The sequence below is a fragment of the Schistocerca nitens genome, chromosome 1, assembly GCF_023898315.1.
Source record: "Schistocerca nitens isolate TAMUIC-IGC-003100 chromosome 1, iqSchNite1.1, whole genome shotgun sequence".
Taxonomy (NCBI): domain Eukaryota; kingdom Metazoa; phylum Arthropoda; class Insecta; order Orthoptera; family Acrididae; genus Schistocerca; species Schistocerca nitens.
Genome location: NC_064614.1, coordinates 663,071,135 through 663,089,142, shown reverse-complemented (window position 1 = coordinate 663,089,142; position 18,008 = coordinate 663,071,135). Strand labels below are relative to the sequence as shown.

Below are 18,008 nucleotides of genomic sequence, written 5' to 3'. Positions count from 1 at the left end.
CATAGAAAGAAGGATTCTTTATTGTATGATTATATGATAGCGGAACAAACACTGGTAGCAGTTACTTCTGTAAAATATCTGGGAGTATGCGTGCGGAACGATTTGAAGTGGAATGATCATATAAAATTAATTGTTGGGAAGGCGGGTAACAGGTTGAGATTCATTGGGAGAGTCCTTAGAAAATGTAGTCCATCAACAAAGGAAGTGGCTTACAAAACACTCGTGCGGCCTATACTTGAGTATTGCTCAACAGTGTGGGATCCGTACCAGGTCGGGTTGACGGAGGAGATAGAGAAGATCCAAAGAAGAGCGGCGCGTTTCGTCACAGGGTTATTTGGTAACCGTGATAGCGTTACGGAGATGTTTAGCAAACTCAAGTGGCAGACTCTGCAAGAGAGGCGCTCTGCATCGCGGTGTAGCTTGCTCGCCAGGTTTCGAGAGGGTGCGTTTCTGGATGAGGTATCGAATATATTGCTTCCACCTACTTATACCTCCCGAGGAGATCACGAATGTAAAATTAGAGAGATTCGAGCGCGCACGGAGGCTTTCAGACAGTCGTTCTTCCCGCGAACCATACGCGACTGGAACAGAAAAGGGAGGTAATGACAGTGGCACGTAAAGTGCCCTCCGCCACACACCGTTGGGTGGCTTGCGGAGTATAAATGTAGATGTAGATGTAGAAATCATATGGTGGAGATAGCAAAATGTGCTGTATAATAATGTCTGCCTAAAGAATATAGCTGTTCGTTAAAGTGAGACACGGAACATCAACATTCTATATCAAGACAGATAATACCTAGATAGGTCAACTCTTAATATGATAGCTATGATTCTGGAAACATTCTTCTGAGTTTAAACACTTCCGCTGAACACCTAACTCCCTTGACAAACATTATTGATCATACTCGAATGCCTTGTAACGTGTTGTTAGATCTCCACCTCCTAGTACTCTTACGGATTTATGTACAGTCCTGCAGGATTCATGGTGTCAATTCCCTCCAGCACTACTTCAGATATTAGTCGGGTTCATGCCACATCATGCTGCGGCACTTCTACATGCTCTCGGGGATCCTACACGATATTAGACAGTTAGACAGATGTACCAGTTTCTTTGGGTCTTCAGTGTATATTCTTTACTGTCGTTTCTTGTTAACAATATCAGCTTATTCCCGAGAATGAGCAGCTTTCACTCAGTTAATACTAAGAAGAAATCCAATCTGCCTTTGGATCGCACTTCCTCGACTCTTGAGCAAGAAGGCCTGCAGTGTTCTGCTGCATCTATTTTCAGTAACATACCACAAGAACTCAAAAATCTTACCAGTAATCCACGCGCTTTCAAATCTAAACTGAAGTGTTTCCTCGTGGATCTCTCGCTCTATTCTGCCGATGAGTTCCTTGAAAAATTCAGTTGACTGCTGTGTTATATTGTTGATTGAATTTACATAAACATAGCTTGACGTCTTTTTAGCAGTCATAAACATTTTATTTTATCTGTTATTACTTTTCTGTTGTAACTTCATGTACTGACACGTTTCATGGCAATGGAGCTTTACTCATCAATTTGGCCCTACAGAACTAGACGCGTAAAATAAAAAAATAATAACCTGTGTGTATTTTGTACACACACAGTTACCCTCCACCCCAAAACACTCACTTAAGGAGGAGATAAATGCTTGTACATTTAGTAAAGTGAAATAACCCCCCTGCGAATTATATTGTATTTTAACAGCTGTACTGCATCATTACTTCATAAAGTTGTATACACTGCAAAGTCGCACTCTATTTTCGAGTTTTTTCTTGATTTTGATCCAGAGATCTGTAATCATATGTTTGTAATACTTATACTGCAAGCTGTATGTGTGTGATTTTGTACACAAAGCGTTACTCCACCTTCCAAAACACCTACATAAGGAGGAAATTTAGTGATGTATACTCACGAAAGACTCGGTGTGTTCTTAGTATGAGATATCACTGCCAAGCGAACAGTACAACCCACTCAATACAATGTAATGCCAACTATTCAAGTCAGTATAATGTATGGATAACTTTGATTCTGTTTTAACAGAACTAACACGAGTTTTTTGAGAAAAATTAGAGAAAGGCAGCTGAGTAATGTTAAAGACGGTTATTATTGGTGCTTAATTTATCTACAAGTTTAATTCTCCAAGGTCATCTCCATGAGACATGGTGTCAAGGCGGAACTATCATTTCTTTTACTCAGGAACTCTATCATTAAAATATCCCCTAGAAATCCACAGCTCCATGATAACGAGAATGAAAGAATATATGATAAATGCTTTTTACGATAGCTAAATCTTTGAAATATGTGGTATAATGAAGCAGAAAATACATAGGCGACATATTTACACTCATTAAATATGAGTTTTTGTAGACATTCTATTAGATTTTTATTGTAATGACTGTAGTAGCAAGTCATTTAATAATGAGTGAACCATCTCCAAAGAGTCTTGTATTGAGCCAGTAGCAACAAGAAAGCGTTAATGTAGACTAGGTTTCAGAAAAAATCTATCAATTCAAGTTGTGTCCCACACTTAAATGGTAAAAATTTACGCAACAGCAATTTTTGTCTATACGAATTTGACCCGATAAGAAAGTCTTTTCGAATGCATAATTTTCACATCTTAGTAGTTTGCTGCTATCAAATTTTGTCATATCCTTTTACCTGACCGGAGAGCCCTGCATGTAAAGCACAGCTCTAAGATGGGGAGTTGCATTGGCCGCAGATTAAATCCGTCTATCAGATTACGAAAAGGGTTGGTGTACTGGCCAGTCTGGATGTTGTTTTAGGCGGTTTTGCCTATTTCACGAGAAGAATACTGGGCTGATATACAAGTCCTGCCTCAATCACATGATTCGCAAACATTTATAAACCTTCCATTAACCCACATGGGGGGGGGGGGGGGGGAATCGTAACAGGGTGGTGATAAGAAAGCCATCCAGCCACTTCTGAAACTAATCATGCGAAATCCGATGTATTACAAAAGAAGAAGAAAAAGAAAGAAGTTCTCTCGCACACTTTTATTGAATATGGAGGAGGAAATTTTAGTTTCATATGTTTATTAAAGTACAAATATGTGGTGTGATTCCCCACCTATACTGTAATCTTGTTTGACAGCTGGTGTTTACGTAGTTCACTCAGTACAGGCAATGCGGAAATTGATGTGTAATTTTGAATGTTCCATCACTCCTGTATTAAGTTGTAGATATGTGGAATCATCTTCCTCCTATACTGTAACTTGTGCTTACATTGTTTATTCGACCTCTGCAGCATGTAATTTGATGTATAACTTAGAAAGTTTCTTCACTCCTCTATTAAAGCATAGATATGTGGTGTAATTTCGGTTATTTTCTCAGTGTATTGCTTTTAATAAGACTATATATAAATGAATGTAATATTACTAAAGTGGAAACTGTATCGGATTCTGACATATGAGCGTAAGCAACAAGTTATTATTCTTACGTTCGGAGGGTTTGTTTGGTAATGGAATCGGATTTTTCATAGTATAACTTTAACGTTGGTCAGTTTTTTAAAGGAAGTGTTAAGATCACATTGTAATCATAGCTATCATATTAAGAGTTGACCTATCTAGGTATTATCTGTCTTGATATACACTCCTGGAAATGGAAAAAAGAACACATTGACACCGGTGTGTCAGACCCACCATACTTGCTCCGGACACTGCGAGAGGGCTGTACAAGCAATGATCACACGCACGGCACAGCGGACACACCAGGAACCGCGGTGTTGGCCGTCGAATGGCGCTAGCTGCGCAGCATTTGTGCACCGCCGCCGTCAGTGGCAGCCAGTTTGCCGTGGCATACGGAGCTCCATCGCAGTCTTTAACACTGGTAGCATGCCGCGACAGCGTGGACGTGAACCGTATGTGCAGTTGACGGACTTTGAGCGAGGGCGTATAGTGGGCATGCGGGAGGCCGGGTGGACGTACCGCCGAATTGCTCAACACGTGGGGCGTGAGGTCTCCACAGTACATCGATGTTGTCGCCAGTGGTCGGCGGAAGGTGCACGTGCCCGTCGACCTGGGACCGGACCGCAGCGACGCACGGATGCACGCCAAGACCGTAGGATCCTACGCAGTGCCGTAGGGGACCGCACCGCCACTTCCCAGCAAATTAGGGACACTGTTGCTCCTGGGGTATCGGCGAGGACCATTCGCAACCGTCTCCATGAAGCTGGGCTACGGTCCCGCACACCGTTAGGCCGTCTTCCGCTCACGCCCCAACATCGTGCAGCCCGCCTCCAGTGGTGTCGCGACAGGCGTGAATGGAGGGATGAATGGAGACGTGTCGTCTTCAGCGATGAGAGTCGCTTCTGCCTTGGTGCCAATGATGGTCGTATGCGTGTTTGGCGCCGTGCGGTGAGCGCCACAATCAGGACTGCATACGACCGAGGCATACAGGGCCAACACCCGGCATCATGGTGTGGGGAGCGATCTCCTACACTGGCCGTACACCACTGGTGATCTTCGAGGGGACACTGAATAGTGCACGGTACATCCAAACCGTCATCGAACCCATCGTTCTACCATTCCTAGACCGGCAAGGGAACTTGCTGTTCCAACAGGACAATGCACGTCCGCATGTATCCCGTGCCACCCAACGTGCTCTAGAAGGTGTAAGTCAACTACCCTGGCCAGCAAGATCTCCGGATCTGTCCCCCATTGAGCATGTTTGGGACTGGATGAAGCGTCGTCTCACGCGGTCTGCACGTCCAGCACGAACGCTGGTCCAACTGAGGCGCCAGGTGGAAATGGCATGGCAAGCCGTTCCACAGGACTACATCCAGCATCTCTACGATCGTCTCCATGGGAGAATAGCAGCCTGCATTGCTGCGAAAGGTGGATATACACTGTACTAGTGCCGACATTGTGCATGCTCTGTTGCCTGTGTCTATGTGCCTGTGGTTCTGTCAGTGTGATCATGTGATGTATCTGACCCCAGGAATGTGTCAATAAAGTTTCCCCTTCCTGGGACAATGAATTCACGGTGTTCTTATTTCAATTTCCAGGAGTGTATAATGTTGATGTTCAGTGTCTCACTTTAACGAACAGCTACATTCTTTAGGCAGATATTATTATACAGCACATTCTGCTATCTCCACCATAGGATTTGTGACCGTTTATCTCTACTGTAATGCAAACTGTGTCTACTTAACGTCAACGTCTTTCTTGTTGAAAGTATCAAGCAAACTAAGGTGTATAGCTATATGTCACACTAATACCATGTTTTATGGGTGAAACATTCAGAAGATATAACAAATATGCTAAAGAGACTGCATACACTATGCGTACCAGTACCGAGAGTATTCAGGAATTTTTATTTTGCCTGCTATTTCCTTCAGGTTTTAAGGAGATCCAAATGGTAAATGGAGAAATATAAAAAGATTTTTTCCTCACATCCTCTGAAGCAGTAAGTATTTTTGGGACATACACCAACATTTTATCACCATCCATTAGTATCTACAGTTAATTCAGATATCTTGTATTCACCATTCGTATATTTTCCATATACTGTGTTTAAACTTAATTGTAAGCCTTGTTTGCACATTGGCAATGTCTTTTCCGTGCACCTGTTTATACATTTCCTTCATGGCAGTTGTTCCCATTCCGATTTTCTTGACCACAATCTCTTCCACTCTTCAGTTTTCCACATTAACTGCACTCAAAGAAGCAATCTGTTTAATGGAGACTGATTTAAGCCAATTTCATACACTGCTTCTTTTTCTTGAGACCTGTGGAACAACAATATTTGTGGGAACAGTAGCAGTTTATGATATTTTTTCTTAAGATCTACGGAATAACAAGTTTCATATGTACAGTCCACCACAGGTTGATACAATATAACACACTTTTTCTACGCAGGACCACGATTGGTTCGGAGGTTTATGAACAGATCATTCATATATCTCCTAACGTAGTAAACACCTTTGAATACATCATTTTCTGTTAATATACCAATGTGTGACCACTTTCGATTAGTATTTACAGTAAATGCAGACATCTTGTATATCCAGGGTTTCTCCATATTCTGTGTGTAAATGTATATACAATAATCAGTGAGGATTTTATACAGGAATACATTTTTTTCTTATCCGTTATCCTATCAGGTGTACTTTAGTTTCTTTAGAATCCAACAGTGATTCGAATTCCCCAGAGTTTGCACGAGCACAGCTTCTTCTTTTTCGTCTTCTTTTTCTAAACGTTTACCGAGGAAGACTTCTGTCAACACAGTGCTAGCTATTTAAGTCACCCCTTATACACAATAAAACAAACAGTCCGCCCCGATTGCTGAGTGGTCGTCTGCCTCCTTAGCGTAGCGGTAGCGTTACCGCCTACCACACAGGGGGCACTGGTTCGATTCCCGGCAGGGAACTGGGTGTTATGTGTCCTTGATCATTCTTCTGAATCACAGACTCAGTCGGTTGCCGGCACGGTAGCTCAGCGTGCTCGGTCAGAGGGTTAGCTACCCTCTGTAATAAGAAACTGAGTGAACGGATCAACAAAGAACCTGAATGGATGTCATCGGACGTCCGCCACGAACAAATTCTACTAACAATATAGAACAAAATAAGAACTATAAAAAAAAGTGGTCAGGGTGACGGATTGCCATCCTACGGACTCGGGTTCGATTCCCGGCTGGGTTGGAGATTTTTCTCCGCTCAGGGAGTGGATGTTGTGTTGTCTTCATTGTCATTTCATCCCCATCCGTCGCGCAGGTCGCTCATTGTGGCGTCGAATGTAATAAGACCTGCACCAAGGCGGCCGGACCTTCCCCACAAGGGGCCTCCCTGCCAATGACGCCAAACGCTCATTTCCATCTTACAATAAAACACATGGGTTGTGGTGAGTTGGAGTCAGTTGCAATCTCAGTCAGCACATCTAAAATTTCACTTTATGACCTTCTAACAAATGGGACATCCATTTTCACTTTTTCGTATGTTGATAACACAGAAAACTGGTGAACACAGCTGTCAAAAACTTCTGATATACTCTATAGATCCAAGCTGTATGTAACGGATGGAAACACTGTTCGAGGAACTGATTTATCGAATTGTAAACAACCAGCCCGGTTGCGCTGTTTTGTATATGTACGGAGGTGTGTCTGAGTGGGAGTGTGTGCGTGTGTGTGTCGTGGATACCACTCGACCGTGTCTCACAAGGGGAAGACCTCAGACATGGCCAACCGATTCGGCTCAGATTTGGCAGGTCGCTTGCGTACAGCCCAAAACTAAGGACTCTAAGGTATTTTAGCTCAACACCCTCCCGTTTTTGAGAAAATCACCCCTAAAGTTTATGACGAACAATCGACTCAAACTTGGCGGGATCGATAGATAATTATAAATACAGCACTTTTCATCAGTAGGTATGGGTCCACAAATGCATGTTTTTCCAGAAATCGAGGAAAGTAACTTTTACAACTGCCGCTTATTTACCCACATGGTAAATGTTTTTTGGGGAGAGCGCCGATAGCGCAACGGCCAAGGTAACTAGCTGGGAAGCGGAGAACCACTGTCAAACCTCGATTAAACCGTACGGTTTTCATTTCTTTAAATTGTAGTTTTTCGTATCAGAATTCGTAGGGATAGGAGTGTTAATAAGGTACACAACTCAACATGAAGTAATAATAGTATTAAGTTAGGCAAAATGATTTCCCAAACGACGTAGATTAGTAAGGAATTAAACTTTTACGCCTTGTCGCCGATAGCGCAACGGTCAAGGTAACGGGCTGAGAACTAGAGAACCCGGGTTCGAATCTCGAGAAAACCTACCGGATGTTATTCTTCTCGTTCGTGTTTTTCCATATCTCAATTGATAGAAATAGGAGGGTTAATAAGGTAAGTAAATCCATAAAAAAGATTTCTCAAACCTATTGGGATAGCAAACAACTAAAATGTTACTGCTGGTCACTTTACAATGGCTCTTCCAGTCAATGTTACGTGTCCTCACTTTTCTTCGAACAACTAGATGGATGGTACTTGTCATATAAACATTGTAAACAAATATACTCGCTGCACGAAGAACATCTAATACAATCTTTAGACATTTACACTGTTCCTTCCGAAGAGTAAGCGAAAGACAAACTTGGTTTACATTTAAAAATATGTCTTTTTCGGTAATTAATTTTGATGCATACCACGTGTACGATATCATCGCCTGAAAAATCTGTGCTGAAAATTGGTTATGAATTATGCTGTAAATAGTTACGGTAGTGCATCCGTGCGGTTGTGCGATTACCGCTGAGTTTCCAGAAGCACACTCCAATTCTGAAGCCTCGAAATAAAGTTTTTAACCTGGCGACAGAAATAAACATCACACGGGTGGCACACAGGTATGCAGTTTGACGGTTTTACCGTGCCTCGTCGGTTGACCCTCGTCATCTATAAACATGGTGTCATACATTAGAATATTAGTTTGTCTACCCCAGGAATCCAATATTGGAGAAAACTTGTTATCAGCAACGTATGGTCCGTAAATTGAATTTGTCAATTTCCCGGCTTTGGAGCAAGTAATGTGAACATTTCTCAACTGGTCAGTTAAGCGATTGACCTCTTCTATAACCCGAGGACTAAATGTAACGACTGATGACCTCAGAAGTTAAGTCCCATAGTGCTCAGAGCCACTAAATGTAACATTCGTTTCTTGAAAATACAGGGAACCCTTAGGCAACACTTTTATGGAGGCTGTGATGGCATATTGCGCCTTGTACGAATTTGTTAGGTTTTTTTTTTTTTTTTTTTTTTTTTTTTTTTTTTTTTTTTTTTTTTTTTTTTTTTTTACTACCAGCAGCGACAAGGGTTCCTTTTTCTCCCTTATGCGATAACGTACGTCGAATGTTCGCCCGATATTCGCATCCTGTTTGATCGGTGATGATCACGTAATCACAATTAAAACTGTTTACAAGTGAAGTCTTTTGCGTGCGGAAAAGAGCCGCTATATTTTCTACCTCCTTGTGGGAGACGTCTTTAATGAGGTGTCGTTGACGAATTATATTCCGATTTGAAATTTCTTGCCCAGGGTAATGATGCAGTAAACGTAAAATCCTTGTTGGTCGTATACTGAAGCGCTGCACCTGTAGCCCACTCGTGGAGTATTATCGTTGTTACATTCTCGTTACAACGACCAGATTCGACGAATCAGTCGTATGTCGACATATTTATCCCCTGGTATTTGTCGTATCTTACCCCTTCTTTAACGGTATCTTTTTCCACAGTTTTAGGTCCTTCTTTCTTTTCAGGGCTGTTGCTGCTCCATTCTTTTTCAGTGTTTGTAGGTTGCAATTTGGATGATTCCTGGCTAGCGCCACCGCCTTTACTTTTAATTCAAGGGGTATGGCGCCGTATTTCAGTCGCACAGTAGTCGTTTCGTATTACTCATCGTGAACACATGAAGCACATATTGCTTGCGACGTGGACATTTCCAAAGTGTTATGACCATTTTGCGATTCACTAGTGGCGGCAACTTCCACTGATCACCTTCTGCTCCGCCTTCATGGTATAGTTATTCAGTATCAAAAAAAGGCATTTCGTTCGTCTGCTCCAAAAATCGCTCAACGATAGCCGCTCCTATCAATCTGGAAAGCCGGGAAACAGAACCGCCTGCTTCTGGTGTTGTTGTTGTTGTTGTCTTCAGTCCTGAGACTGGTTTGATGCAGCTCTCCGTGCTACTCTATCCTGTGCAAGCTGCTTCATCTCCTACACCCTTCTGAATCTGTTTAGTATATTCATCTCTTGGTCTCCCTCTACGATTTTTACCCTCCACGCTGCCCTCCAATACTAAATTTGTGATCCCTTGATGCCTCAGAACATGTCCTACTAACCGGTCCCTACTTCTTGTCAATTTGTGCCAGAAACTTCTCTTCTTCCCAATCCTATTCAATACCTCCTCATTAGTTATATGATCTACCCATCCAATCTTCAGCATTCTTCTGTAGCACCACATTTCGAAAGCTTCTATTCTCTTCTTGTCCAAACTAGTTATCGGCCATGTTTCACTTCCATACATGGCTACGCTCCACACAAATACTTTCAGAAACGACTTCCTGACACTTAAATCTATACTCGATGTTAACAAATTTCTCTTCTTCAGAAACGCTTTCTCGCCATTGCCAGTCTACATTTTATATCCTCTCTACTTCGACCATCATCTGTTATTTTGCTCCCCAAATAGCAAAACTCCTTTACTACTTTAAGTGTCTCATTTCCTAACCTAATTCCCTCAGCATCACCTGACTTAATTCGACTACATTCTTTTATCCTTGTTTTGCTTTTGTTGATGTTCATCTTATACCCTCCTTTCATGACACTGTCCATTCCGTTCAACTGCTCTTCCAAGTCCTTTGCTGTCTCTGACAGAATTACAATGTTTTCGGCGAACCTCAAAGTTTTTATTTCTTCTCCATGGATTTTAATACCTACTCCGAATTTTTCTTTTGTTTCCTTCTCTGCTTGCTCAATATACAGATTGAATAACATCGGGGATAGGCTACAACCCTGTCTCACCCCCTTCCCAACCACTGATTCCCTTTCGTGTCCCTCGACTCTTATAACTGCCATCTGGTTTCTGTACAAATTGTAAATAGCCTTTCGCTCCCTGTATTTTACCCCTGCCACCTTCAGAATTTGAAAGAGAGTATTCCAGTCAACATTGTCAAAAGCTTTCTCTAAGTCTACAAATGCTAGAAACGTAGGTATGCCTTTCGTTAATCTAGCTTCTAAGATAAGTCGTAGAGTCAGTTTTGCCTCACGTGTTCGAATATTTCTACGGAATCCAAACTGATCTTCCCCGAGGTCGGCTTCTACCAGTTTTTCCATTCGTCTGTGAAGAATTCGCGTTAGTATTTTGCAGCCGTGACTTACTAACCTGATTGTTCGGTAATTTTCACATCTGTCAGCACCTGCTTTCTTTGGGATTGGAATTATTATAAGCTATTTGAAGTCTGAGGGTATTTCGCCTGTCTCATACATCTTGCTCACCAGATGGTAGAGTTTTGTCAGGACTGGCTCTCCCAAGGCCGTCAGTAGTTCTAATGGAATGTTGTCTACTCTCGGAGCCTTGTTTCGACTCAGGTCCTTCAGTGCTCTGTCAAACTCTTCACGTAGTATCGTATCTCCCATCTCATCCTCGTCTACATCCTCCTCCATTTCCATAACATTGTCCTCAAGTACATCGCCCCTGTATAGACCCTCTAAGGCTCTCAATTATATATTTCAGCGCTGCTCGAAGAGTTTAAATTCTCCATAATTCAGATTATGCAGTTGAAAGATATGACACAACAAACAATGACTACGGCATAAACAGAAAATCTAATTACTACAATTTACATACAGTACATGTCATGTGTTAATTACGGAGGATCACTGAATTCTTTCACAAAACATATTTTATTTATTCAACGGATTAACGATGAAAAATCATTACATGTATCCTCGAGGTTCGCGGCATCCTAATGCCGGAAAACAACTCTTTCCTATTGAGTTCTATTAGGTTCGTGCTGGACACCCTCACTCTTCGAGGTTCACAACTATGATATGACGAACAGGCAACCGGGACAACGTAACTCTCCCCTCGTGCATTCTGTCCCGTGCCTCGCTGTAAACCAGCTTCGCGCGGCTGGCTATCTGTGGTCTCTCGTGAGGAATTCGCAGCACTCTTACTCGGAGATGTTTTCATGTGACAAGGCTTAAAAATTTAATTCTGTACTAATTCACGTCGTTTGGGAAATTATATTGCCTGCCTTATTACTACTTTTATTCCGTGTTGAGTTGCATACCTTATTAACCCTCCTATCCCTACGAATTCTAATGCGAAAAACTACAATTTAAAAAAATGAAAACCGTACAGTCTCCTCCAGATTCGAACACGGGTTCTCCGCTGCGCAGCTAGTTACCTTAACAGTTGCGCCATCGGCGTTCTCTCCGAAAAGCGGTTTCCATGTGGCTAAATAAGCGGCAGTTGTAAAAGTTTCTTGCCTCGATTTCTGGAAAAGTATGTGTTTGCGGACCCCATACTTGACGATGAAAAATGCTCTATTTACAATTATCTATCGATCCCGCCAAGTTTGGGTCGATTGTTCATCATAACCTTTAGCGGTGATTTTCACAAAAACGGGAGGGGGGAGGGGTTGTGCGCCCAAATATCTTCGTTTTAGGTCATACACATGCGACCTGCCAAATTTGAGCAGAATCAGTTGGCCGTAAGGTATAAGGCAGGTGGAGCCATCTCTGCGCCTTATCCCAGATCTAACGCATTGAATCCACCCTACTCCAGACGTAACACATTGGGTCCACCTCTGCGCCATACCAATTGAGATTTATTGAAATTTCGGTCATCGGATATCACTTTTTTTTTCCTTTTTGTGAAGTGCCCAGTTTGACATTCCTGAACATTTAAAACAGCTTTGAAATCTTATCAAGATACAGGTTAATATTTTTTTCCCCATCATACCTAACTGTAAATAACTGCGTCATCTGCAACAACTCTGAAGTTACCATTAATAATGTCTTCCAGATCATTAATATAAGACGTGAGCAGCAAGGGTCTCAGTACACTTCCCTTGACCACGCCTGAAGTTATCTCTACATACAATGATGACTCTACATTCGAGATAAAGCGTTTGTTGCGTCCTCCCTCTCAAGGAATCCTCAATCCAGTATCAAAGTTCGTTTGATACCCCATATGACTATACTTTCATTAATAATTGTTGGTATGGTAACAAGTAAAATGCTTTTCTGGATTCAAGACGTACTGCGTCTACCTGACTACGTCGATGCTTAACGTTCAGGATATTGTGTGAGAAAAGTACAAGTTTGGATTTGTATGACGAATGTTACCGAAATATAAGCTTGTTGGCATGGAGGAAGTCATCCTGTTCAAGAAAGTCCATTACAGCTGAGTTCGGAATATGTTCTAAGATTCTGCAACAGATAGATGTCAAAGGCACTGGGCTGTAGTTTGAGTTCTGCTACCGTTCTTGATGCGTGTGACCTGTGCTTTCTTTCCAACTACTTTGCACACCTTTTTGTTTGACGGATCTACAGTATATTATGGTTAAAAGAGAGGCCAACTCAGTTTATCGACGTGAAATTTCTACCCATGTTCAGACACTAGAGATTTCGAAGCTGCAGTGCACCGTATATCTTACAAGAACGGAGCATTCCCACTAAGTGGAAAAAAAGCGAAGGGACATCGAACAGGTGAAGAAAACTATAGGCCTGTATCTCTGACGTCAGTCTTTTGTATAATTTTCGAACTTTTTTATGCTTGCGTATTTTGACCTCTCTGGAGACCGAAAATCTCTTCAGGGATCAACAAGATTTCCGAAAGTATCGAGCCCGTGAACCCAGCTTACTTGTTTGTCCACGAGGCTCACAAAGCAGTAGATACTGGTATTCAGGTTGCTGCTGTGTTTCTTGACTTCTGGAATATCCTCGAAACAGTTCTGCACTGCCGCCTAAGGAACAAAACACGAGCGAACGGTATATCAGACCATTTGTGTGACTGGACTGAGGAGTCTGTAGCAAACAGAATATAGCGTACCACTGTCAGCGGAGAGAAATCTTCAGACATAGAAGTAACTTTGGGCATGCCTGAAGGGATTGTTTATTGGACCGTTAATTTGCATATTATTTATAAATGAACAAACAGATGACATCAGAAGTTCCGTGAGGCTGTTCGTGGATGATGCTATCGTATACAGAGATGCCACAACACTAGAAAATTTTAGCGAAATGCAGGAAGACCCGCAGAGGATGGACAATTGGTGCTGGAAGTGATAGTTGGCCATAATGATGTCACAAACTTTTTCACATGAATCACCTGAGTGCAAACCGCAGCTCTGCCAACGGACTGCGCTTTTATATCTTGTGTATACGTTACTGCCACCATCTGAATAGTGCATATCGCTATCTCGTGACTTTCGTCGCCTCAGTGTATTACTGATGCCCTCCGTTTCGTGTACGTTTTTATGGCTCTGGTGGAGGAAAAGTGTCACAATGTGGGTGTCTGTCTGATTCAGTGGTGCCGCTGGGAGCTGGACCTGGCGTCGCATAAGATGTCGCAGCTGGTGCTCCTGGAGCTGGAGAGGCTGGAGCGAGGGCAGCTGGCCACGCACCTCCTCTACCTGATGGACACGCGCACCTACCTGGAGTGGCCGGCACTGCCGCGGGCCCAGGAGGCCAAGTGGAAGCAGCTGCGTGCCACCCTGGCCTCCACCCACGCCGCCCCCTCCTCCACCCCCTCTTGTAGGAGTGTCGGCAGCGACCAGCTGAAGGAGAATGATGATTTGGCTCAAGCATGATGGGGTTATCAATTATCTCACAGAACTATATGCAGGCTTTGACTGTACTCATAGCTATAACGAAGAAACAGACTTTTATGACATACCAAGTTCGTGGACAGGCTTCAACTGACGTCTGTGCTCAGCATAGACAACGCCATCTCTCATTTATTCTAACCTCCTTTGTCCTGTGCATATGATGCTTCAATACCCATCTCTGATATTGATGCAGACATGTATCGGGGCCACAAGGTTTATTAGCCAGCCGCCAAAATTGATACTGTGTTGGCGTTAATCAGTACATGCTGTCATACATCGATATTACAATTAAATATTATAATATATTTTATGTGGTTTATCATTGTGCACATAGGGCAATATGATCACTCAGTTATAACCATCTGCAATGTGGTTTCTGATACTGAGCTTCATTCTGTTGCAACATGAGGTTGTATTAAACGTGGGCGGTAGTCTTCTGGCATTCTCAGTTACATTTCGCTCTCTGTAAAGAGTTTGTCCAATAATCTGGATCCTTAAATATGGTGGGTATATGGCGCACATTTGTGTGTGTGTGTGTGTGTGTGTGTGTGTGTGTGTGTGTGTGTGTGTGCGCGCGCGCGTGCGTGCGTGTGTGTACACAATTTGATGTAGTGAGCAGTTGTGCAACACGAGATAAACTCAACATGGCGGCACAAATTGCGCCGTGACCCCGTGATGGTTGCATGGTCGATCATATGAAACGACTGAGGAATCCTTTTTTTCCACTACCATTGGCTACCCAGAGCACGCCCTTATAAACAAACGTTGTCCTTTATTGTCTCTGATTGGCTAGTTTTTAAAAATATATACTCCAGAAGGTCCTAACGTGAAGGGGTGGCGCCAGTCTCAGGATGAATGTGCTTGAACTAAGATGTGAACAGTGAGAGAGAGTGTGTCTTATTCTACTTCTGTAGTGTGCGGTAATTTAGAGTATAGGGTAACATCAACAGCTGCAGAAAATAGTATAATGGGAGTAGGATTCGTTATGAATAGGGAGGTAGGGCAGAGTGTGAGTTACTATGAACTGTTCAGTGATAGGGCTGTTCCCATCAGAATCGACAGCAGACCGACAACAGTAGATCAGGTATACATACCAACGTCACAACCAGAGGATGAAGACATAGAGAAAATATACGAGGATATTGAACGGGTAATTCAGTACATAAAGGAAGATGAAAATTTAATAGTGATGGGGATTTGAATGCAGTTACAGGGAAGGGAGCAGAAGAAAAGGTTACAGGAGAATATGCGCTTGGTAATAGAAACGAGAGAGGATAAAGACTAATAGATTACTTACAATTTCCGGTCTGAGAGGCCGTGGTCGATCTGAAAAACTTCTTCTTCCTGCGTTTCGTTGCCAACTGCGGGCAACATCTTCCGAGGTGAGTCAATCGATTAATAAAAAAAAAGTCTTCCATTCCTACATAGGATAAAAAATATCTATGTAAAACGGAAGCTTACCCTCCTAGATCATACGGGCTACCGAAGATACATAAGCCTAATGTCCCATTGAGACCGATAGCGAGTGCTATTGGATCGCCTACTCAAGAGTTCGCTAGACAACTCTCCTCCTTGCTACACCCGCATATTGGTGAAACTGATTATCACCTTAAAAATTCTGTGCACTTCATTGAAAAACTGAAGGAGAGTACTGTCAGCCCAGGTGATATCCTTGTTAGGTTTTGATGTGGGATCCCTGTTTACCATGGTTCCCGTTGACGAAGCTCTTTCATACATAGCTGATATGTTTCCCACTGACATAGTAGCTCTGTTTTGACATTGCCTGTCCACGAATTATTTCCAGTCAGGAAGAAGCAGTTCTGCAGATCGACCACGCCCTATCAGCCCGGAAGATTTAACCAACTAAGACGCCGTCCGTGAAAGCCTACACGTTATGAGGAGACTAACTGAGTTTTGCAATAAATTTCAGCTAATAATCGCGAATGCAAGTACTCTGTTCAAGACGGCCGGGAGACACGGGAAGATTTCAGTCGGATTCCTTCATGGTCATGCAGAGATATCGAAATCAGATATTGGATTCTAAGGGACACCCAGGAACAGATATAGACTCAGATCACAAATTATCAATGATGAAGAGTAAGCTGAAGTTTAAGAGGCTAGAAGAATCAGTGCTCAATGAAGTGGGATACGGAAGTACTAAGAAATGAAGAGATACCCTTGAAGTTCACTGAGGCTATAGGCAGTGCGATAATGAATAGCTCAGCAGGCAGTTCAGTTGAAGAGAAACGAGCATGTATAAACTTGTTGTAGCTGGGATTCACAGTCATAAATTTTTTTTGAAGGGCATCATCTTTACGCCAATGACTGTTATAAGAGTTTTCGTTGTCAATACTTTTAAATACACTCATGGCGTTGTTACACAGTGCGAGCACACGTATTCAAACATCGTAAAATAACATAATCTGTAAGTGTACATGTTCGTCAAGCCGTCGCTAGTCTCAAATGCACTTACAGATTATGTTGTTTTACGATGTTTGAATACGTGTGCTGGCACTGTGTAACAACGTCACGAGTGTATTTAACAGTATTGACAACGACATACAAATGTGTCAGCTTACATTCCGTGGACATGGCTTAAAGCCATATATCAGCACTTGAAAATGGTCTAACGCTGAAATTACAATAGTGTAATAAAACCTTACAGCAGTCAGTGGCGTAAAGATGATGTCCTTCAAGGAATGAGCATCTTTAACGAGGGCAATATCGGAAGTTGGAAAGAAAACAGCAGATACAAGGAGGACAACAGCGAAGAAACCGTGAGTAGCATATTAAGTACTTCAATGGACTGACGAAAGAAGGAAGTACAGAAATGTTAAGAAAATCCAGGAATACAGAAATACAACTCAATCAGGAACAAAGTAAATAGGAATTGTTGGATGCTAAGGCAAAATGGCTGCATGAAAAACGTGAAGAAATCAAAAAAGAAATGATTGACGGAAGGACGGGTTCAGCACAGAGGGACGTCAAAACAAATTTCGGTGAAATTAAAAGCAAGGGCGTTAAAATTAAGAAGTGACTGCCTTACCTGGTAGCAGCTTGCATCATAGCAAGATTGGCTGCCACGCCCAGCATTCCCTCAGGAGTTTTGACATATGCACAGTTTCAGCTCGTGCACCTTGACCTCAGCGGCCTCCTTCCAGAATCGGATGAATGAATAAATACCGTCTATCAATAACTGACCGAGTCTCTCGCTAGGTGGAAACTGTGCCTCTGAAAAGCATCACAGCGGAATACACAACTCGAACTTTCATCGACGCGGTTGTCCAGAAACAGTTGCCACATACCAATGGAGACAATTTGATTCCTCTCCATTTGATGCTGTCTGCCACCTCTGTCGAATTACTCCCAACCGTACAACCGCGTGCTGCCCACAGAGTAATGGTTTCATAGAGTGGTGACATCACAGTCTGAAGGCTACACTCCAGTGCCATGACGGGCTGTGGATGGAGATCCTGCCATTGGCGCTGCTCGACATTCGTACAAAGGAGATCGCTTCCCTTGTGGAAGTCCTGTACAGCAGATCACTTCTGCTCTCAGCCGAGTTTGTTCTCCCGACAACAACTCTCGACCTGGCAGACCTGCCGGCTTTACTGCAGAGGATGAAGTGCCACATCCACAATTTGCAGCTGATACCA

At 42.7% G+C, this 18,008-nt stretch overlaps 1 protein-coding gene across 1 annotated transcript in view; it reads left to right on the top strand.

Moving 5' to 3' along the window:
• Positions 1–14,334, top strand: part of LOC126194420 (toll-like receptor 2) — a 50,678-nt gene extending 36,344 nt beyond the window's left edge. The window contains exon 3 of the mRNA XM_049932768.1: positions 14,053–14,334. Coding sequence (XP_049788725.1) covers positions 14,053–14,334 — 282 coding nt within the window. The remainder of the gene's footprint in view (positions 1–14,052) is intronic.
• The last annotated feature ends 3,674 nt before the right edge of the window (positions 14,335–18,008 follow it).